Genomic DNA, 22,738 nt, shown 5'->3' with positions numbered 1-22,738 from the left:
GGGGGCAAGAAGCTGACTTTATAAACTGCTTAGAGATGGGTGAAAAGCACTGTGAAGTGATATATGAGTCCTTCCTTCCTTCCTTCCTTCCTTCCTTCCTTCCTTCCTTCCTTCCTTCCTTCCTTCCTTCCTTCCTCCCCAGTGGTTAGAATTGCAGTATTGCAGGCTAATTCTGTCCACTGCCAGCTCTTCGATCCTGATTGGCTCAAGGTTAATTCAGCCTTCCATCCTTCCAAGGTTGGTAAAATGAGGACCCAGATTGCTGGGGACAATATGCTGACTATGTAAACCACTTAGAGAGAGCTGTAAAGCACTGTGAAGCGGTATATAAGTCTAATGGCTATTGCTATCTCTATCTATCTATCTATCTATCTATCTATCTATCTATCTATCTATCTATCTGTGGTGGCAAAGTGCTTCCTTAACCCTCGGCTGGTTGTGTTTGTGTGTGTGTGTGGACGGGGACAGATCATCGGGCCATTGTTACCTGTGGTGGCCACATCTTGATCACGACATTACTGACTGGGTCTCTACTTGTTCGCAATGTCAGGGAAGCATGTCTATGCCGGCCAGGGAACAGCCTCGGGAGTGGGAGGATCCTGGGGGGCCCTGGTCTCGTCTGCATATAGATCTGGCGGGACCCTTACAGGGACAGTCATTCTTGGTGGTAGCCGACGCATTCTCTAAGTGGGTTGAGGTGGTACCAATGCGTTCCACCACTTCTGATACTGTCATTAGGGCTCTACGGAAAATGTTTGTTACCCATGGGTTGCCTGATTTGATGGTGTCTGACAACGGGGCCCAATTTACATCCACAGAGTTCGAGGGATTTCTGGCACACCGGGGGATACGGCACTGTTTAATATCGCCATTCCACCCAGCCAGCAATGGATTTGTTGAACATGCCATGAGGTTGGCAAAAGAGGCCCTAAAGAAGATGAGTCAGGGGAGTTGGCAGGATCGGGTGGAGGAATACTTAATGGCTCAGCATACGACACCTTGTCAGCTAACTAATAAGAGCCCTGCTGAGCTCTTGATGGGCCGTAAACTCCGCACATCGTTAGACCGGTTACACCCATCCTACTGTCCGAGCAAACCGGTGGATTCCCACAGTAGGTACCGGCCATTCCAAGTTGGAGACCTGGTTTATGCCAGGAATTACGGGGGGGCAACCGTTGTGGTTGGCTGGAAAGGTCGTGGGGATAGTAGGCCCCTGTTCATACCAAATTGAGGTAGACCAGGGGCGGGTTTGGAAGCGCCATAAAGACCAACTGCAATCTAGGAGGATGTTAGCGCCCCATCCAGACAGTAGGGAATACCTATGCATACGACCATTCAACCCGAATACTGACGTCTCCCCCCAACCAACCCCAGCAAAGATGTCCCCGTCAGACATACCTATAGAGCCTGTACCTGGGTCTGTTGAATGGCCAGAGGAAGCCGAGGCTGGGAGCACTGGATACCAGGCAGACGCTCCGATCAAGACTGCTAATTCAAAACCACCACCAGACCGGCTGGGAGGGGTGGAGCCCAGGCGATCTGGGCGGGTCCGACGGAGTCCAGCATACTTAAGTGACTACGCATGCATATAGCGGGTGCATGCATGAGCTGGGTGGGAAGGAGTGTTGCATACTAAGTTATGCCGCCAGCGGCCCTTAGTGGCCAGGCCTGTTTGCTACGATAATTCTGATTGGTTGATACGTTGACAGCTCAGGGGTATAAAAGAAGCTGTCAAAGCGCGGGAGTTTTGCTGTGTTACTTATTGATTGTTGCTTAATAAAGGTTGCGTTAACTTTGATGTCGCCTCAGGATGTGTGTCAGATCCAGAATGTATTAGGAGGCATGGGTGGAAGGCTGCCTTTTCTGCAGCATCCCCCTCCCCTCTTTAGATTGCCCTACATGGGGGGGGGCTTTGCCTTTGCAGAAATGAGGCGGGCGGTTTGTACAGAGGATTGGTGGGGGGGATGCACGGCCCTCCAGAATGGAGAGTGGGGCAAGAGAAGGCTCCGATGTTCGCTTTGGTGGCGGAGGGAAACTCAAAGCGTTGGGGGCTTCAGAAGGGCAGAATGTCCTTCAAAATGTGCAGCTCCTGGCTCTAACAGTGAGTGACGTCAAGTTGGCCACATCTACCAGGTCACATGACAATCAAGCCACACCCATCAAGCCACGCCCACAGAACCGGTAGCAAACATTTTTACATTTCACCCCTGCATGAAACACGATGGAAAGGTCAAGTAGGATCAGCAAGAGTTTGATCTCTGCTTCCAGTTCAGTCAAAGTCATTCATCAGAGCAACCAGGGTCATTTCCACCCAGGTTAATGCCTGAATCCTGACCAAAACAATCTGCAGAAGATAAGAGCCAGATCCCAAGATGTCTCTCCAGGAAGGGCGGCATCACCACCTCTTGCAAGGCTTTATCCATAGAGGTTCAAGGAGAGAAAGCAACCTAGAACTAAGGAGAAATTTCCTGAGTTAGAACAATTAATCAGTGGAACAACTTGCCTCCAGAAGCACTTGGAGGTTTTTAAAAATTGCAGACTACAGGAACCAGGAGCACCATTCAGGTGACCCTGAGGACACAGATAAACCTAAAAGTGCTTCAATGACTCTCTAAAAGGATGCAAATGACCAGCTGTCTGCAAGGAATAGAAATCCTTCCATTCCCTACTATCCCGTCAGAGCTGAAGAAGCTTCTTGGATGAGAAGTGAAACATCTTCAAAAGGGAAAAAAACGCAAGAAAGTCCAGTTGCCTCCTGAAAAAAGCACCTTTGGGACAACTGTGACCTGGATGACTGAGGATCTCTACAGATTATGAGCTTTATAGCATTCTCAGCTCCAACTCTGTGCTACATGTGATTCACATTTCCACCGACTTGCAAGGATGTTTGTTGTGTCTCTGAACAAGTGGTCCCACCTGGATCTGGTTTCAGGTCTACAGACGAATTCTGCGAGGCTCCATGCTAGAGCTCCTGCAGATTCTTTGCATACCTATCTGGGTAGACACAAGCAGAAACAAGCAGTTCATAGGAGATTGTGCAATGTTAAATAATATACTGAACATCTGGGATAAATACAGCAAAAGAATCCATCCAAATCTCTCCCGTCTTGCCACATCATTTTTGTAAATAAGAAATTAATTCAGCAATTTGATATGTTTGTTTTTGTTTGTTTATATTTTTTGTGTGTCTTTTTTTTGTGTATTATGTTTCTTTTTGTATTTTTGTGTATTTTAATTTTTGGAAATTTAATAAACATTATTTTAAAAAAAGTAATTCATTCAGTGGAAAACAATTGATGTAGATGGCAAACTCCAAATGCTTTGAAACTCTTATCTAATAGAAGTATCAGTTTATTTTTTTTTAAATTAAAATTAAATTTAGTTTTAAGAAACAATATCAAATAAAAGACAAGTAAAAATGCATGTAGATATATATATGTATGTATTTGCACCATTGAACCAAAAATGTATTGAGTGTATCACTATTTGTTATAATAAAAATCAAATAAAAAAAAAAGAAGTATCAGTTTATCTGACCAGCTTCAATACCTCCAAATACACAGCATAGTTATCAAAGAGAGTTTTGACTGAGAATCTTCCAACATTGGGACATGGGTTGTCCAGATTGCTGGTAAAGAATGACTCAAAAACCAAGCAGGTCAAAGACCAGATGACTAAAAGAATGTAATAATAATAATAATAATAATAATTTTATTTCTATACCGCCCTTCTCCCGAAGGACTCAGGGCGGTGTACAGCCTATTTAAAAACACAAAAAACACGACAACAATTTAAAATTTAAAATCATTAAATAATTAGGCTCCAATTAAAATCCCAGAAATTTAAAATACCCCAATTTAAAACGTTATGTTAGTAACCCTGCCTGGCGGAACAACAGGGTCTTCAGAGCGCAGCGAAACACCCGGAGGTCGGAAATCTTTCGTATTTCGGGGGGCAGTTCATTCCACAGGGCTGGAGCTCCCACAGAGAAGGCCCTCCCCCTGGGTGTCGCCAGCCGACATAACTTGGCTGATGGCACCCGGAGGAGACCCTCTCTGTGGGAGCGGACTGGTTGGTGGGAGGCTATTGGTGGCAGAAGACGGTCTCGAAGGTACCCGGGTCCTATGCCATGGAGCGCTTTAAAGGTGGTAACCAACACCTTGAATCGCACCCGGAAGACCACTGGGAGCCAGTGCAGCTCGCGCAGGAGGGGTGTCACGTGGGCGCAACGGGTTGCACCCATAACCACCCGCGCGGCCGCATTCTGGACCAGTTGGAGCCTCCGAGTGCTCTTCAAGGGGAGCCCCATGTAGAGAGCATTACAATAGTCCAACCGGGAGGTGACAAGGGCGTGAGTGACCGTGCGCAAGGTGTCCCGATCCAGAAAGGGCTGCAACTGGCGAATCAGGCGAACCTGATAAAAGGCCCCCCTGGCCACGGCCGTCATGTGCTCTTCTAAAGACAGCCGTGCGTCCAGGAGGACACCCAGATTGCGAGCCCTCTCTGTGGGGGGCAAAGATTCACCCCCAATAGTCAGCGATGGCACCTGCTGACTATATCGGGGCGCCGGAAGCCACAGCCACTCGGTCTTGGAGGGGTTGAGTCTGAGCCTGTTCCTCCCCATCCAGGCCCGCACGGCCTCCAGGCAGCGGGACATCACATCAAGGGCATCGTTGGGGTGGTCTGGGGTGGAGATGTACAGCTGAGTATCATCAGCGTACAGATGACACTTCACCCCAAAACCACGGATGATCTCACCCAGCGGCTTCACATAAATGTTGAACAGGAGAGGCGAGAGGACCGACCCTTGCGGCACTCCCCATGCGAGACGCCTCGAGGTCGACCTCTGTCCCCCTGCCAACACAAACTGCGAGCGGTCGGAGAGGAAGGAGGAGAACCACCGCAAAACGGTGCCCCCTATTCCTAACCCCCTCAACCGCTGCAGCATGATACCATGGTCGATGGTATCAAAAGCCGCCGAGAGGTCTAATAGGACTAGGACAGAGGAGCAACCCCTGTCCCGAGCCCTCCAGAGATCATCCACCAACGCGACCAATGCCGTTTCAGTGCTGTACCCCTGCCTGAAGCCCGACTGGTACGGGTCTAGATAGATAGCTTCATCCAGGTGCCGGGGAAGTTGTCGTGCCACCACGCTCTCAACAACCTTCGATGTAGAACTTGAATATAGCACTAGAGATTCCACCATGGGAATTTCAACGGAAGAACGTTAAATTTACTCCCAACATTATACTCGAAGAAAACTGATATAAGAAGTGTTATTGTTGGCTTGATTGCCGAAATGGATTTTCAGGCGATTGTGGAAATATAATGAGATCAGATCTTTTAATAAATGCTGCCAACAATGTTCAATTATGATGAAAAATTGTTCAAACTAGCATGAAAGTAATATCAAGGGTTGGAGTCCCATTTCAACCATATGTCCTCTGAAAATGTACTGGATTAGTTTTTGCAAGGATATTAGCAATAGCCCTTAGATTTATATACTGCTTCACAGTGCTTTAAACTCTCTAAGCAGTTTACAGAGGCCTCTTCTCCGAACAATCTGGGTCTTCATTTTACCCATCTCGGAAGGATGGAAGAATGAGTCAACCTTGAGCCTGGTGAGATTTGAACTGCCAATTTGCTGGCAGCCAGCAGTCAGCAGAAGTAGCCTGCAGTACTGCTCTCTGACCATTACGCCACCATGGCTCTTAAAGCAGTTTATAAATCTAAGTGTTATTGCTATTGCTATCTTGCTCTTTAATCCATTTAAATGTTTATTTAGCAAATGTATATGTCAGAACTAACTTCTGTTTTTATTATCTAACCATTGATAAAATAAGTCCCATGTCAAGAAATATTCAGTTCCTTCTTTTTCCTTAACTGTAAGCGTTATTCTGTCCATTTCTGCACATTCTAATATTTTTTAATTACACTCTCATCTGTCGGGATCTCTTCACTTTTACATTGTTGTGCAAATACAATTCTGGCTGCAGTTAGTAGATGTAAAATCAAATATATATTCCTTTTGTCATACTTTTCCAGTAGGATGCCCAAACAAAAATATTTCTGGTTTCAAATCTATATGCTGCTTTATCATTTTTTCCAACCAAGTATGTATTTTCATCCAATATTTTTTTGCCTTTGGGCAAGTCCACCACATATGATAATATGAACCAGGTGTCTGGTTACACTTCCAACATTTAGTAGATGTATTAAAAAAATTATACATTTTTGCCAGTCTTATTCGTGAAAACTGCCATCTCTATAACATTTCATACAAGTTTTCTTTATATGCAGTTGACATAGCTAATTTAACATTTCTGTCCCACAATTTCTGCCATTTATCCAGTTCTATATATCCAAAGTTTTTAGCCTAAACTATCATTGTCTCCTTTACTTGCTCACTTTCCAATTTGATGCTATATATTTTCTTTATTAATTTTTCATCTGTCCCAGTTAATATCTGATCCAATTCTGTTAATTCTTTATTAAAACCATACATTTTAGCATCTTTCTCATATTGAGATTGTATCTGCACTTGTGGCCACCATGCTATATCCATCCCTTGACTACTCAATTCCCCCTTTTCATTCAAAATATCTTCATATCTTATATTTTTTTCCATATTTATAACATTAGGATTTTTATCCATATTGATAGTAGTGCATTTCTAATATGACGTCTTTGAAAATAGTTAGGTATCTTATGGTATTTTTCCCATACCATAAGAAAGCATGCCAACTTCATTGAAGTCGTGTCCCTCTAAGGTTTAGTCTTTTATGCCTCAAATTAATCCATTCTTTCACTCATGTAAGTACCAAGACCTGATAATACAATTCCCAGTCTGGCAACCCAAAGCCCCCTCTTTTTTTTTGGAATCTTGCAACATTTTCAGGCTTATTCTTGCTTTTTTCCCCTACCCAAATATATCTTAGTATTGTTTTATTTAGTTCTTCAAAATATTTCCCCCCAGCTTTATTTGAATTGTTTGAAGTAAGTCTTGGTAAAATATTCATTTTTATAGCAGCTATTCTTCCTGTCAACAACAATTGCTAGTTTTTCCATTTCTCCAAATCTGATTTGATTTGTTGCATCAGCTTCATATAATTATCCTCTTTAATCATTGCACATTTTGCTGTTAATTGCATCCCTAAGTACTTTACTTTCTTAACTATCTGTATGTCAATGTTTCCATTAGCTCTCTTTTCTGTATATCTGTAAGATTTTTAACTAGTATTTTAGTCTTTTCTTTATTTTCAGTTCTGCGACTTCACCATATTCTTCTATTTTTTAAAATTAACTTAGGTCCAGTTTCTAGTAGCTCTTCTAATATAAAAACCAAATCATCCGCAAACACCTGTAACTTATATTTCTCTTTTTTTATTTCCAGACCTTTTATTTCTTCATCTTGTCTAATATTTCTAGTTAGCACTTCCAAGGTCAGTATAAATAGTAAAGGGGACAGTGGATATCCTTGCCTTGTGCTTTTTTTTAAATATCAAAATTCTCTATCATGTCCCCATTTACCATCACCTTAGTTCATTGTTTGTGATATATTGCTTTGATCGTATTAATAAGTCTCCCCAAAATCCATGAATTTTAATTGTAATTACATAAATTGCCAATTAATGTTATCAAATGCTTTCTGTGCGTCTAGAAAGATCAATGTCATTTGTTTTCCAGGATATGGAAAACAAGGATGCAGCTCATATTAGAGACTTTTTGTGAAATAATATGGAAGAAATCCCCCCCGGGGGAACTTATGCCACTCTTAGCCCCCTCAACTGCATCTTTCGGGAGGTCTTGCAGGACAGGCCCACCCAACCATCATGGTATAAAATTGAGTGCAGCCTATGGTGTTGGACAGGTAGGTGGGAGGTAATTTTTATTGGGGAGGGTAACTCTGGATGCTGAGCCCTACCCCTCAATTTCACAGGAAAGAGGAGCTGACATGGAAGGAAGGGCACCAAGTGGTGCCATTTCTTAGTAAGCGTGGGCACGTCCCATCTCCCAGGAGAGGCTGGGGGAGGAGGTGTCACTCTAAGGCTCTCTTCATCAGGGCCAGCAACTCTGAAAAGTTTCCCATGTGATAAGATGGCTGCAGGAGGACAGGTAGAAAATGGACACTGTCCTGAGTTTGAGGGCCAGTCCTGGCCCTTGCAGCAGCTGGTGTACTTCAGCCTAGCTTCAAGACATCTTGTTAGGCAGAGATGGTGGTGCAGCCAGTGCGCTCTCTCTCTCTCTCTCTCTCTCTCTCTCTCTCTCTCTCTCTCTCTCTCTCTCTCTGCGTGTGTGTGTGTGTGTGTGTGTAGGTGTGTGTGAAAAAATGAGAGCTCTGGGCATTTTGAGCAAAGGAGGGAGGGGGGTCAAACCTGCAGCATAAGAGAGGGAGGCGGAGAAGGAAGGATGGAAGGGCTCATCTGGCCCTGTATTGACCAGAGCTGTGGCACCTGGCCAGCCAGCCGGTCTCCATCCTGCCCCACATGTGCTGTGCAAAGAGGCCTCTGTGGGGAAGGCCCACAAGTGTGTCAGGAGTGCCCCCCCCCCATTCTCCAGATTTGGATCTTGGCCTGGTGATGACATGTAGCAGCAAGGAGGGCCGGCCAATTATGATAAGCCTGGGCAAAGATTACTTTTTGAACATCAACCGTACAAAGTCAAACGTTTTGGGGGAAGAGAAACATGCAACTTGTGTTTTGGAAAGTATGGGGAATCTAGCAGTGGTGAAATTGAGCTGGTTCTATCCAGCTCGGGCGAACCGGTAGCGGCGGTGGCAGGAGGCTCCGCCCACCTGCCCGGATGTCATCGCGTCCCATTTTTTATTCTCTGCGCGTGCACAGAAGGCTCTGCGCATGCGTGGAGGAGGCGCGCACGCTCACATTTGTGAACCAGTAGCAAACGTAAGTAAATTTCACCCCTGGAATCTAGAAAAGACACGGAGTCAGGCGCAGGTGCTCTAAAACCCATCCTTCCCTGTTTCCAGGGCCAGCCTGTGGGGGTCCTGCTTCCTCCCCCCCCACCCCCGATTTTGCTGCCCACCCTTGGAGCTGTTGCAAATCAGGAGCTGCCCAGATGCCCCTGCCCTTCTGGGGATGGGTGCGAATGAAATTATTTTTTCCCAGCAATTTCCAAAGATGGTTTTACTACATGAATGAAATATTGTTGATGATTTTTAAACATGGTTTCTTCTTGTTTTTATCTGGATTGTTCACCACCGTGAGATCTATTTATAGTTTGGTGTACAGAAATGTTAATAAATAATTCATAACCTTCTCCCTCTAACAAAAATGATTTCTTGTGCAGTGGCATTTCTCAGATAGAAGCTCCTCCATTCTCCCACCGAAGGAAGTCTCCGTGCTCTATTGGGGAATGAACCTCCCGATTCTAGGCAATCCAGGAAGACGCTCGGCTCAGCTCTTCTGCGATGGGAAGGGCAGGGACTCCCCACCTGAACCGGCCCTCTCTAGGCTCCCTGTCTCCGGGCCTCCTGGCCTGAGATGCCAGCCGAAGCCCCTCCAGACAGAATGGGAGCAAAGTCTGTAGTGGGGCAGAAGCTGAAGGTGGCCCCGAGTAGCAGCAGGAGCCCAGTCGAAAGCACCAGGAACAGAATTGTCTGGGACTGCCTTCCCATGGCTTCCTGTAGTGTGGGTGGGTGTATAGTTGTGCAGAGACCCACAAGGTTCTGTGAATGGGAGCGCAGGGATACACTGAAATGCTGAGGAAGGCCTGGGCTTTTGAGAGCCCATCTCAAGCTGGCAGAGGAGGGACCATGGAGGAGTTGAAGCCAAGTCCCTCTTTTCCCTGCCTCCAAGGAGCTCCTGCCCAGGAGAAGGGGGAGCCAGAACCCTTGAGTGAGATGAAGACCCTTCCTTGCCCCTGGGTCTGGACTGCAAGGGGGGGAGGGCAAAGTCAGTGCCTTACCAGGAGTTACTCCAAGGAAACCAAAGAACATTTTGGCCACTGGGTTTGGGGGGTGGGGGAGGGGGTTTTGGAGGCCCAGGGCTTCCTCTGAATGGAGGGAGGGAAGGGGGTGAGCCTGCAGCACTTAAAAGCCCTGGCCTCTTCCGAAGACCTTGGCTGGCTGCCGTAGAGGGTCTGCTGCTTCCACGCCTTCTTGGCCATGGGCTTCTTGGCCATCTGCCAGGAAAGATGCTGGCCAGTGTGTTTCTGAGGTGTCATTCCCCACCCCCCAGGTTCTCTTTCCTCCTGGGCCACCAGACCTCCTTTAGATGGGTGTTTATCACACATTTCCCACAAAGTACATTAGCAGAGTTGCACTTTGGAAGTCTGGGAGCAACTGGTGAAACTGCCACCCTTGGCAGGTACCAACCCTTGGGAAGTGCAGAGTGGAAAGCAGGGGTGAAAGAACTGGGGAGGCCCCAGCTTCTCTCCCCTCCCAGGCACCTTGCCAGACGAGGCCTTCGGCCTCAGGGCGTGCCTCTCTTGCACGAGCAGCAGTGACCCCATGAGGCCAGAGTGTGCAAGCATGCGGCTGTGCAAATGGAGGAGAGGAAATCACCTGCTTGATTGGCTGACCGAGGGTAACAGCCTTTGCAAAAGGGAGAGCTGGGAAAGCCCAATAGCATCCCTGGTGGAGCGCATGAGGTTCTTTGGAGTCTTGCATATGCCGGCAGAATGGCTCCAGTCCTGAAGAAGCACCGGCCACCTCTTGCCTTGGGAACCGAGAGCAGATTTTGTCTGGCAGGAGGGGGGGAAGGAAAGGTGAGCAGGTGAGGCCTCCTGCTGCTAGCTCTCCAGCCCAGAGCAGAGTTTATCAGTGGCGTTGCAGGAGACGGGCACTGGGAATGACCAGAAACGAGGTTTTGATGGGCATCAGGAAGAATCTGAACAAGAACTGCTCCCAAGGAGAGCAGATACCTGTTGGCTAGAGACTTTTGCAAATGGGGTTGTCAGAGAATTCCTGCACTAAAGTCTATGATTCACTGCTCTTCATCCTTTAATGAGCCACGGTGGCACAGTGGTTAGAGTACAGTACTGCAGGTTACTTCTGCTGACTGCCAGCTGCCTGCAATTTGGCAATTCGAATCTCAGCAGGCTCAAAGTTGACTCAGCCTTCCATCCTTCCGAGGTGGGTAAAATGAGGACCCAGATTGTTGCGGACAAGAGGCTGACTCTGTAAACTGCTTAGAGAGGGCTGCAAAGCACTATAAAGTGGTATACAAGTCTAAGTGCTATTGCTATTGCTATAATACCTAAGTCTAGGTAAATGTATATCAAGAGCCAGTTTGATGCAGTGGTTAAGGCACCAGGTTAGAAAATGTGAGAGTGTGGGTTCCTAGACCTGTCCTAGGCATGAAGCCAGGGGGATGACTTTGGGCCAGTCTCCCTACAAGGCAAGCAATGGCAAGCCACTTCTAAAATTGTGCAGTGAATGTGATGATGCAACTTATTATCATATATGGTGGACTTGTAAGAAAATCAAGGCATTTTGGATAAAAATTTGGTGGGTGATGCAGAACATTCTGAAAAAAAGGTTGAAAATTACTCCTCAATTGTTTTTATTGGGTATAACGACGGATTGTACAGTATTAGAGACTAAATTGATCTTGAACTTAATATCAGCAGCTAGACTGTTGGTAGCGCAATACTGGAAGAAGGACTCTTTGCCTACTATTGAAGAATGGACATTGAAAGTAGCGAATTTAACGGAAATGGTGAAAATTTCAGCATATCTGAAGGACTATACACAAAAAAGATACATATCGGAATGGAGAAGATGGATTGATTATATTCAAAATAAGTATCAGACAAGAAAATATCAAATAGCTTATGAATGAATGTTAAACTTTACTTTAGAAGTATCATGTTATCCATAGTGGAGTTAAGGTTTCAGGGGGGGGAATAGGTAGTTTAAGAATAGTTAGGCTAATTTAGCTTATGATTGTTAATTGAAATACCCTGTATTTTGCTCTGGGAAGACTGGGGGGGAGGGGGGGAAAGGGGGGGAATATGGAGGGGGGGAATTTCTTTGTAAAACTTTTCAATAAAATCTTGCAGTTGCCTGGAGTCATCATCGACTCAAAGACAGACACACAATGGGGAACAGTTTATCATCTACATATACAGGTAGATCCCCAAGAGAAAACCCAAGTTGGAGTGACAGGAGTGGAGACTCCGTGGCCTTTGCATGAGGAAATTTGGAGAAGCTGAAGTCTCCAGTAGGCTCGAGGAGCTTCTGGGAAAAAAGGATGTGGCCAGATGGACAAAGACCAGAGAGAAATGTTAATCACGTCCGAAAGCAATTTCTCAGGATGCTTTATTTAGACTTGCCGGTTCTTATAAAACTCAGTGAAGAATGACAATGAAGCCACCTCTTCTGATGGCTGCCAGGGGACCAAGAAGGACGAAAAAGGAGATCTGGGGCCAACGGGCAGCAGCAGCATGGCCGGAGAGGCGTCCTGGTGTCTCTGAGCTCTGCTTCACAGGAGGAAGGTAAGCAGGACCGTCCACAAGATCAGGAGGTAGCAGGCAGGGCAGGAGGAGCAAGCAGGGGATCCATTGCAAAGATCTCTGTTGCAGCAGTGGATCCGGATCCCTGGCAACTCCTGCTGCTGGCAGTGACGGGAGGTGGCGCATCCACTGGTCAAAAGGACCCCCAGCACCGCTGCCAAGGACAGAGAAGGACAAGGAGGAAACTCAGGTTAGCAGCTTATTCTTGTGACCTGCAGGCCACACGCCAGCTGCACTGACAGCATCTCTAGGACTTTGGATCTTGGGTTGCATGGCCAGCTACTGCAAAGCTCCCCTCTGGCTTGAAACCGTCCAGCCATAAGAAAGATTTCATGTTTGCCACCACCACCCCTCAATAGAGGAAGAAGTGAGCTTCTCCTGGGACTTCAGACTTGAATTTGACATCTGCAACCCAGAGGACTATGCAGTTTTGCTTCTGGAAGGTGCAACGTTCTACTGGGGGGCATCCCTCGCTACAAAAACAGACAGTGGGTTGGGGGTGCGGAGCAGCTGTGCCTTCCTGAATCTGAAGAGGCCAAAGTGGCACTTCTGACCTGCTTTTCCCCAGCTACAGCTCGGAGAGTTCTGCCAGTCCTCGAGTCCCCAAACAGGGAGAGGCCAAGATCAGGTGGCTCGCCTGCATCAGGAGGCCTGGGCTGTCCTCTTGGCCTCTCCCTGCCTGTGGGCGCAGCAGAGCGTCTGGGGGGGGGGGTCTCCTGGAGGCCTGTCCTTTCCCCATCTTGAGGGTTTAGCAGGGAATTATCTCTGTATCAAGGGTGAATTTGAACTGCAGCTCTTCCCCTGGGCAGACCTGGCCTGTCTCCCCACTCTGCTCCTGCTACCCTGGCCATCCAGTTGAGTGCTGGATGGGGGACCACCAGGGCTACAGTGAGAAGGGTCTCTGGAGAAGGTCATGGCGAGTCACCTTCATGCCAGAAACACCCCAGGGATATGTCTACCAGGTGGATTCCCAGCAGGAATTGGGCTCCACCTGGAGGGACCTTTCTCCCTTTTGACCAAGAGAGTCAGGGAGGACATGAAACTGGAGTATTCTGTGGCCTTGGGGTTTATGCCCATAAACAGACCCTCTGTTGAGCCTTCCCCTTCCCGTCTCCCCCGTCCGCTTGCCCAGAGCCGTGGAAGGAGCAAAGAGGAAGGCTGGCACTCACCGCTTTCCATCTTGATGCAGAACCGGTGCTTGAACCCTTGGTGGGAACGGGGGCAGGTGATCACTTCTGGACTGGAGCAACCGGTGTTGACCGACCTGCTGCCCACTATCACGTTGCAGCCGTAGCACTGGAGCCCGGAGGCTGAAGGGGGGATACAGTGGAGTGTGAGGGGCAGGGACCCTTTCCCAAGCCAAGTGGGGAGGGGAATTCACTCCTGCAAGAAGGGTCCTTCCTTCTAAGCTGGCTCAGCTGTTCTAGGATGGGAGCTTTTAGAATCCTAGGGCTGGAGGTCTTCTAGTCCAGGTGTCTCCAATCTTGGCAACTTTTAGCCTGGCGGACTTCAACTCCCAGAATCCCAGCTTTTGGGGAATTCTGGGAGTTGAAGTCCGCCAGGCTTAAAGTTGCCAAGATTGGAAACCCCTGTTCTAGTCCAACCCCTGCCCAACACAGGAAACCTTATTCCATCCCGGATTAATGGCTGCCCAATCTTTTGGACTGTCCAGGCGGTTAAATGTGGCACTGGAAGAGCCTCTCCAGATTCCTGGTTCTCTGAATGGCCTTTTCATTGTTCTTCCCCGCACCTTCCCTGGCATGTGCAGCCCAGGACCGATCCCCATGGGAAATATGGCTTTTAGTTGAACTGTTATTTTTTAAAAATACAATTTCATTATTTTCTAAAAACCTCACAATCAATAAATTTCAAAAACTTGGATATTAGATTGCAATGCTGCAGATTAACAAACTACAGTACAACTATATAATAGTGTATAAATAAATGCTCATGTGTAAATATATTAGACAATATACCTTATAAATTGTAAATAATAGTAAACTATCCATATAAACTATTATTTAAAGAGGGTTATATGGGGAGAAAAATTATAGTAGCATTTAGGGCAAGCCTGCCTGCTCAGTAGCCCGAGGAATACCACCAGGATTCATAGAGTCATAGGGCTGGAAGGCGCCTTGGAGGTCTTCTAGTCCAATCCCACCCAAGGCAGGAGGTTATTTATTGCCTCCTCGACAAATGGCTGTCCAAGCTCTTCTTGAAAACCTTCAGTCTTGGAGCACCCACAGTTTCTGTAGGCAACCCATTTCCCTGGTTGATTGTTCTCACTGTCAAGAAATTTCTCCTTAGTTCTAGGTTTCTTCTCTCTTTGTTCAGTTTCCATCCATTGCTTCTTGTCCTGCCTTCAGGTGCTTTGGAGAGTGTTATGTAAATAGGTTTGTTTGGCGGGCAGTTTGAATTAACTGACCCTCAGCTGATTGGCTGACCACCACAGCTGCAAGGTATATAAAGGGAGCTGTTTCCCTAGGTCAGTCGCTGGGTTCTCACCCTAATAAACAGAGCTGTTGTCACTCACTGCCTGGCTTACTGTGTCCTCATTCACCCAACTTAACATTGGTGACGAGGATGGGATTTTGAGGCCAGAAGCCAAGGAAAGAGCTGAAGCCACAACCGAAAAGAGCTGAAATCACATTCTGAGAGAGAAGCGGAACAACCGACCACAGAATCCAGCCAGGCGAGCGAGTGGAGCACAGGAGAATCGCGACGATGTCTGCCTACACCCTGCCAGCGCCTTTTAACCCCAAGGAGGAGAAGTGGGGGTCCTACATGTCCCTGTTCAAGTGCTTCATGGTGGCCAACTACCTGCAGGGACTACCGGACGTAAGGAAGAAGGCCCTGTTCCTGAGCCACTGTGGACCACGAGTATTCGACACAGCCAAAGCCCTGGTGGAGCCAAATTTGGTCCACACCATATCATGGCCGACGCTGCAGACCCTGCTGAAAGACCACTATGCCCCAACGCCCTCCAAATACGTCCAACGCTATGAGTTCCGGCAGAGGCTACAGCAGGACTGCGAGTTGATCAGTGAGTACATCGCCGCCCTGCGTAAGGCTGCAAACCAGTGTGAATACCGAGACCTAGATGAGATGCTCCTAGAGCAACTAATCTGCGGAGTGAGAGACGGCCGGCTACAACGGAGGCTACTTGCAAGATCGAACCTGACCCTGCACATCGCCCTAGATGAAGCAAGAGCTCAAGAGTCATCCGTGAAGGCCGCCGAGAGACTGCAAGGGACCATCCATGGCCGGACAGCGCAGAGGTCGGCGACTGTGCACCCTGAGGCTGTGAGCACTGAGAGCGAAGGGGAGTCCAAGGAGGAAGTCTACTGCACCGAGCAGTCCAGGCCAGACCGAAGGGGACCCAGAGACAACTGCGCCAGCTGTGGAGGCCCCCACCCCCGACACAACTGCAAGTTCTGGGACACGATCTGCTGGTTCTGCGAGAAAAAGGGGCGCATCACTCGAGTCTGCAGAGCCAAGCAAGCGAAGGGCCACAAACCACGTGGCCAAACCAGCCAATCCGAAATGGCGCCGTGTCAGAGATCCAATAAAGAGGGTGGAAGCCAGAAGGGCGTGAAAATCGAAGACATCGAGGCCTACACCATCCGCATCGGCCAGACCTGCACATCACCCGGCGAGAAGACCTACACTGCAGTCGAGAGTGGCCGGAAAAGACTGGGAGCGGGGAATTCAAACAGTACGCGGGCAAACAGGATGAACTAACAATGCAAGGGGGGTGTTTGCTATGGGGTGAACGGGTTGTTGTTCCCTTGTGCCTAAGGGAAAAAGTCTTAACACTGTTGCATGAGGGGCACCTGGGGATTTTACGGATGAAGGGACTAGCCAGGAGCTACGTCTGGTGGCCCAACATAGACGCAGACATTACCGAGTGGGTGGGGAGATGCCAGCCCTGCCAAGAGTCTAGGCCAGATCCACCAACGGCACCGGTGAGGGAGTGGGAAAGACCCAAGGGACCCTGGTCCAGGATCCACATAGATTTCGCGGGGCCATTTCACGGGCAGACCTTCATGGTCGTAGTAGATGCCTTTTCCAAGTGGATGGAAAGTAAGCTCATGAAGGCCACTACCACCGATGCAGTTATCAGGGAACTGAGGCAGTTATTCACTACACATGGGTTACCGGACATCTTAGTGTCAGATAATGGGCCCCAATTCACAGCCACACAGTTCGAAGGGTATTTAGCGGAGTTGGGGGTCAGACACATCCTCTCGGCCCCGTTCCATCCGGCTAGTAATAGACAGGCTGAGAGATTCGTAAGAACGGCCAAGGAGGCCCTCTCATGCCTAGGCCCCGGAGACTGGCAGGAAAGGATAGACCAGTTCCTAACAGCCCAGCATTCCACACCTTGCACAGCCACAGGCCGAAGCCCGGCAGAACTACTCATAGGGAGGAAGCTCCGAGGGGTACTGGATAGGCTTAATCCCAATTATTCCCCCGAGGTTTTCAAAGGGGGGGAGAGGAAACTCAGGGAGTTCACCATAGGGACTCCAGTCCACACCAGAAACTACGGGAAGGGCCCACTCTGGGAAGCAGGGACAATCACGGAGATTACGGGGCCCAAATCGTACAGGGTAGACAACGGGAGAGTTTGGCGCAGGCATGTAGACCAACTGCGAAGGTGAATCGCAACTGACGCCGAGGAAAACTTCAACGAGCCGCTCCCTGACTACCAGCCAGAACAACAAACTAAGTCAAGCCCGAGTGCAGCGGAGGACTTAGCTGACGATCCTGGCATCCGGAGCCGGCCCAGCAAGGAGTTCCCGCCAGCCGAAGAAGTCGCCACCCACAAAGAGATCTCAGAGGTTCCATTGGCGGAGCAGGGAGAAACAGGGAGTCCCTCCGACCTGCTCGACGCCGCCCCTCTGACTGAACTGCGCAGGTCGACCAGGCTACGTACACGCCTTGGTCACCTGAGAGACTTTGTATGTAAATAAAACCCAAAGTGATTTCTGGGAGGGGAGGAGTGTTATGTAAATAGGTTTGTTTGGTGGGCAGTTTGAATTAACTGACCCTCAGCTGATTGGCTGACCACCACAGCTGCAAGGTATATAAAGGGAGCTGTTTCCCTAGGTCAGTTGCTGGGTTCTCACCCTAATAAACAGAGCTGTTGTCACTCACTGCCTGGCTTGCTGTGACCTCATTCACCCAACTTAACAGTTTGACCCCCTCTTCTTTGGGGCAGTTCTTCAAATATTGGAACCCTGCTATAATGTCACCCCAGTCCTTCTGACTGTTACACTAGAGACATACCCAATTCCTGTAGCCGTTCTTCGGTTTTAACCTCCAGCCCCTGATCATCTTGGTTGCTCTTTTTCTCGGCACTCTTTCTAGAGCCTCAATGTCTTTTTTTGTATCGTGGTGATCAGAACTGGATGCAATATTCAAAGTATGGTCTTGCCAAAGCATTTTAAAGTGGTGCTAACATTTCACATGCTTGTCCCAAAGGTGCTTTTTCTATGGAGACTGAGAATCTCCATCAACATTTCACACCATTTTGAAACTCTCCCTCTGTTAGTGCAGTTTATGATTGCATTGGTTCTTTGGCATCCGCTAGGTCCTATTTAGGTGGTTGGCCACTGGCAATGCTAGGTCCCTCTGACAGTTACTGCTCTTGAGCCAGGTGCTACCTATTCCATAACTGTGGAATTGGTTTTTCTTGCCTAAGTGCAGGCCCTTCCTTTTCTCACCACTGAGCTGCATTTTGATGAGTACTTGAAGATCCAGCTTGGAGATCAGGAGGAATGGACTGCTTGGGATGGGGTGTGGGGGGTGGGGTGAGGAGTTGCAAGAACCCAGCCAAGGCCATTCCTCAGGGGAGCCATCTGGACATTCAACCACTTCAAGTTGGCAGACGTTTTGTGGAGACTAATGTCTTCAGATGTGCCAAGTTCCTTTAGCTGCTCTCCAGAAGATAGATGGAAGAAATACACAATATTAAAACTATAACGCCAACTACTTATTTCTAGAATGGCTTCTGACCCGACCATCCCAGCTTCCCTTTCAGGAGCAAATAACCATTTGCTATGGTTTCCCACTCCAGTTTGAAAGGGCCAGAAGCATCTTCTCCCCACCACCTAAGGATCGAGGCCAAGACTGGTCTCTGCCACTGGCTGCAGCCCGTGGACTCTTCGGGGTCTGTGAGGGGAGCTGCCAGTCCTGCAGCCCCCAGAAGGAGAGGCTTTAGGACTGGCTGGGGGCTTCTGTGGGGCTGGCCTTCTCGGGCATAGAAACCTGGAGCCTGGGGGGCGCAAAAAAGGGAATCCTGTCCAGGACTCTCCGGCCATCCGCCAGGGAGAGTTTCCCCACCAAGTTTCATCTGAGAGGCAGCGGTAGCCCCGGGTGACCGGGAGGAAGACGGCTCGACCCGATGATCTCGGGCCGGCCGGGGGCGGGCGCTGCTGGCTTCCCCCAGATGAGCCAAACTCTCCCGGGCTTTGGGACCACCGGACCAGGGTCTTAGCGCAACCGCGGAAAGCTGCAGAGTCGGGGCAGGAGGGGGACGTGGGTGGGAAAGGGCCACGGGGGGAAAGTGACCCCCCCCAAAGACCCAACTTGTTAAGGGAGGGAAGGCTCTGGAGCGGGAGGGGCTCGGAAGAGGGAGCCCCAGAAAGTGCTGCTGCGCCCGGCTAGGGAGCCGGCTCTGCGGGGTCGCCGCAGGTCGGAGGGAGCTTCGCCTTATGTAATTCTAGATCAGGTGATTCTCCGGAGATGCCTCCGAAGGTGGCGAGGACCGGCCCGGCAGCGGAGCCCACCAGCCCGACTTGATGGAAGGGACCGACCACAGAGCACTTACTGGTAGCCAGCAAGAAGGATCCAGCCAGGAGGCGGAGGGTCCCGCCGGCAGCGAAGCCAGCCACGCCGAACACAGCCATTGGGGGTCCCGCCGTCCGGCGCCGGACTCAAAGCACGCGGAGCATCTAAAGGGAAGACCGGCCGGGCTGGATTCCCACGCCAGGCGCTGCTCTGTCACTCCACCCGGGGACCAGAGCCTCCCCCCCCCGTTCCAGCTGCTCAGAAGCCCACGCGGGGAAAGGAGGGAGAGGTTTTTGCTGGGTCTTTCCAAAGTGGGGCTGGCAATTAGCAGCCTTCCCCTTCTCTTCTTCGCCACGAGGGATCTTCCTGCGTCCGGAGTAGATCCTCTGTCTGTCTGTCTGTCTGTGTGTGTCTGTGTGTCTGTGTGTGTGTGTGTGTGTGTGTCTGGCAGGCGGCGCTTCAGCACCCCGTGCCCCCCCCCTCCCCAGCATTTTCCCCAGCATTTCTTGCCCCCTTTCTCCTTCCCGCGATCATTCTCGGCTAATACAGCTGTGCAGCAGCTGATGGAAAGAAATTCTCTTTAATCAAGGTTTAATTCTAAATCCACTTCGAAATCCTCTAGTCAGATTCTTTAAAATACTAGGCGGCGATGTGGTTGAAAAGCTCAGCAATATTGGAAAATGATTGATTACCGGAATGAAACAAGGGTTAAAAGTTGGCTTCCTTTCTAACGCCACTTTTTGAATTAAACCCAGATTAGGACCAAAATATTGCACCGTGAAGCGGGATATAAATCTAAATCTAAATGCTATCATCCATCCATCCACCCATCCATCCATCATGTGATGGCGCAGTGGTTAGAATGCAGTATTGCAGCCTAATTCTGCCCACTGGCAACTGTTGGATCCTGACCCGCTCAAGGTTGACTCAGCCTTCCAGCCTTCCTAGGTGGGTAAAATGAGGACCTAGATTGTTGGGGGTGATAGGCAAACGGCTTTCAGAGGGCTGCAAAGCGGCATATAAATCTAAGAGTGCTTATTGCTATTGCTAACCGTTCCTCAACGGAGGGCATGGAAAGAACCAACGGGAGCCCTTCAGTGGGGGGCCAAGCAGCCGGGCAGGCAGGGCAGGGAAGCAGCCCCAGTCCAGCTACGGCCAGGAGGCCTCGGGTGGCCTTGGACTAGCCTGGGGCTTAAGCCAAGCGGCCCAGAAGGAAAAGGAGGCAGGAGAGCCGGGGCAGCTGAAAGAGGCAGGTTTCTTATGGGTGGAGACCGAGAGGCGCTTTGGTCTCCCCTAGCGACCCCTCCTGACCTCTTTGGGGGTCCCCTGTGGGCGCCCCTGAGTCCGGGGGCGGGAGCCAGGAGTGGGGCCCGGAGCGGCTGGAAAGGCAAGCCCGATCCCGGGGTGCATTTTCTGGGGAGGCCTCGCTTGCCGCCTGCTCGGACCTTGGCCAGGGCTGCCCTCGAGGGGCCCCCGAAGGCCTCCGCCCTGCAGGCGGAACGAGGCCACCGAGCCTCTTGCCCCCCCCCCCCCGCCGCCATGCGTCCTATGCGAAGGGGCGTCCTGTGGCGAGGCTCGGGTGCTGCTGGAGCGCAGCGGGGAATAGCGCGGCCCCGGGAGGGTCCTCTGCCCTACGCAGAGAGCGCCTGGGCTAGGTGGGCTCGTCTGGTCCTCGGATTCCGGCACGGGGCGCGGAGGCGGGCGGGGGGAGAGGAGGGTCGGGACCGTTTGGACCAAATTGGGGGGCGGGGAGGGGGGCGCAGAAAGAGCTGGACGGAGGTCGGGGGTCGGTAAGCAGGAACCCCCCCCCCTTGGTGAGGTGCAACCGGCCTCCTCTTCGCCCGCCCGCCTGGCATCCTCCCCGAGGCAGTCAGCGACCCCAGACCACCTTCAGGAGCCACGTTGGACCCAACTCCCCCCCTCCTTTGCCTGGCCCCACGGGGCAGCCCCACGGGGTCGCAGCGGACGCCGCTCTTGCGACCGAGGCCGGGGGGTGGGGGGGCGGGAGGAAGTAGTGCGGCGGGGATTCGAACTCGCGATTCCCGGCGTCCTAGATTCCCCTCCACCGCCATCTTGGAGGAGGGCGGTGGAAGCCGACGCCCCGACGGTATAGGACTCGTCAGCCTTTTCTCTCAGCGGTGATTTCACTTATCGCGAGGCTTCGTCCCCGAGTCAATGAACATCTTGCTCATTTTGCAAAGAGGCAAAAGCGGAGACGCGCTTTGCATCCCGATTGGATAGAGTTGTGCATATATTATCGTGGGCTGCATGGGAAATTGGCCACTGACGGGAACAAAATCCAATTGCCTTAGATTTACTAGCTATGTTGCACCGAACACATGCTCTAGATTAGCCATATAGTATTAGGAAATATCTAAAAAGGCCGAAACTCTTTGCCTACCCCGCATTTTTCTAACCATAACCTGGAGGTTTAGCTTTCTCGGAGGTTTAAATAACCATGGCGTGGTTTTGTTTTTCGTGTTGTATGAAAGGAGAGAAGGTTAGCACTCCCCTTGATAAGGATGGAAGAGGCCCTTGTGGTCTTTGCAACACGCATATGGTTAAGGCGCTGCCACTTACGTCGTGGCATCTAACCAGTTTTGGGGCGGAGCCCCGCAGAGCCTGCCAGCTCCCCTAACGCAGCCGATTCTTTTTGCCACGTCGACACGGGCAGCCCAGCCACCATTTTTAAGCAGCGGCCCGCTCGCAACAGGCTCTGTAGCTAAACAATACCGGTTGTTGGGATTTGCATTTAAGGTCACCGCTCGGTTGCCTTTCTGAAACCGGCTGGGCAGCCCACAGCTGCTCTCTGGAAAGCTGAGCAGGGTTGGCCCATGTGGCGTCCTGGATGGGCGACTGCAGAGCAGAGCAGAGCCGAGCCCAGAAACAAGGACTCTTAAAAGGAAACCGTTGCCAACCTACAGCAGGGGCACCTGTGAATCCCTGGCAGCTGAATGCTGAAGCCCAGGCGGTTTCTCTGTATCCTCGTTTCCTGAATCAAGAGAATCGGGAAGACAGCTCTGGAGTCGTTTTAAAAAGAGCCACAAGTTGTTTTGGTTAGTGAGATGCGCAGGCAGCAACGGGCCGGTGGGTTTGCCTCCTGCCGGTTCCTTCACCTTCCTTTTCTCCCGCAAGTCCCGAGGCTCAGCCTGGCCGAACGCCCCCCCCCCCATCCCCTGCTCTTGGTCACCCTTCTGCCTTCCCCACCTACAAGGGAAGGGGCAGCTTGCCCTCGTCTTGTGCTAAAAAGCCTCCGATATTGCTGCTTTTCCCACAGGAGGAAAGAGGAAAACAAAGCCCCTGCCTCAGCACTGGGACCACCCCCACTCCCCAGGGCCCAAATGGGGGGGGGGGGAGAGAGAGGCCACTGGTGCTCCAAGCAGGCCAGCTGCTTTGAGTCGTCACCCACCTCACAGCCTTCTGAGTGAGGGGCTTTCTGGGGGGGGGGAGAGAAGAGTGGAGACTAAATCCC

General features: G+C 50.2%; 1 protein-coding gene and 1 non-coding gene across 3 annotated transcripts; one reads left to right on the top strand and one right to left on the bottom strand.

Moving 5' to 3' along the window:
- Positions 1–12,263: 12,263 nt before the first annotated feature.
- On the bottom strand, positions 12,264–19,735 carry LOC117671320 (uncharacterized). Of its 2 annotated transcripts, XM_034427179.3 has the most exons (4): positions 19,307–19,651; positions 18,201–18,410; positions 13,644–13,784; positions 12,264–12,628 (listed from the first exon to the last, which is right to left on the bottom strand). In XM_034427179.3, exons 2-4 carry the CDS (start codon positions 18,211–18,213, stop codon positions 12,444–12,446), a joined length of 339 nt encoding a protein of 112 aa, XP_034283070.2. In that variant the 5' UTR covers positions 18,214–18,410; positions 19,307–19,651; the 3' UTR covers positions 12,264–12,443. The 2 variants fall into 2 exon arrangements, with proteins under 2 accessions (XP_034283070.2, XP_034283072.2); XM_034427181.3 differs by lacking the exon at positions 18,201–18,410 and having other exon boundaries at positions 19,307–19,735.
- Positions 19,736–21,744: 2,009 nt separating this feature from the next.
- Positions 21,745–21,869, top strand: LOC117671334 (U6atac minor spliceosomal RNA). Its single transcript, XR_004592812.1, has one exon. It is a non-coding gene; the product is annotated as a U6atac minor spliceosomal RNA (small nuclear RNA).
- The last annotated feature ends 869 nt before the right edge of the window (positions 21,870–22,738 follow it).

The sequence above is a fragment of the Pantherophis guttatus genome, chromosome 16, assembly GCF_059756535.1.
Source record: "Pantherophis guttatus breed Tessera chromosome 16, ASM5975653v1, whole genome shotgun sequence".
Lineage (NCBI taxonomy): Eukaryota > Metazoa > Chordata > Lepidosauria > Squamata > Colubridae > Pantherophis > Pantherophis guttatus.
This window is presented reverse-complemented; position numbering and strand designations above follow the sequence as displayed.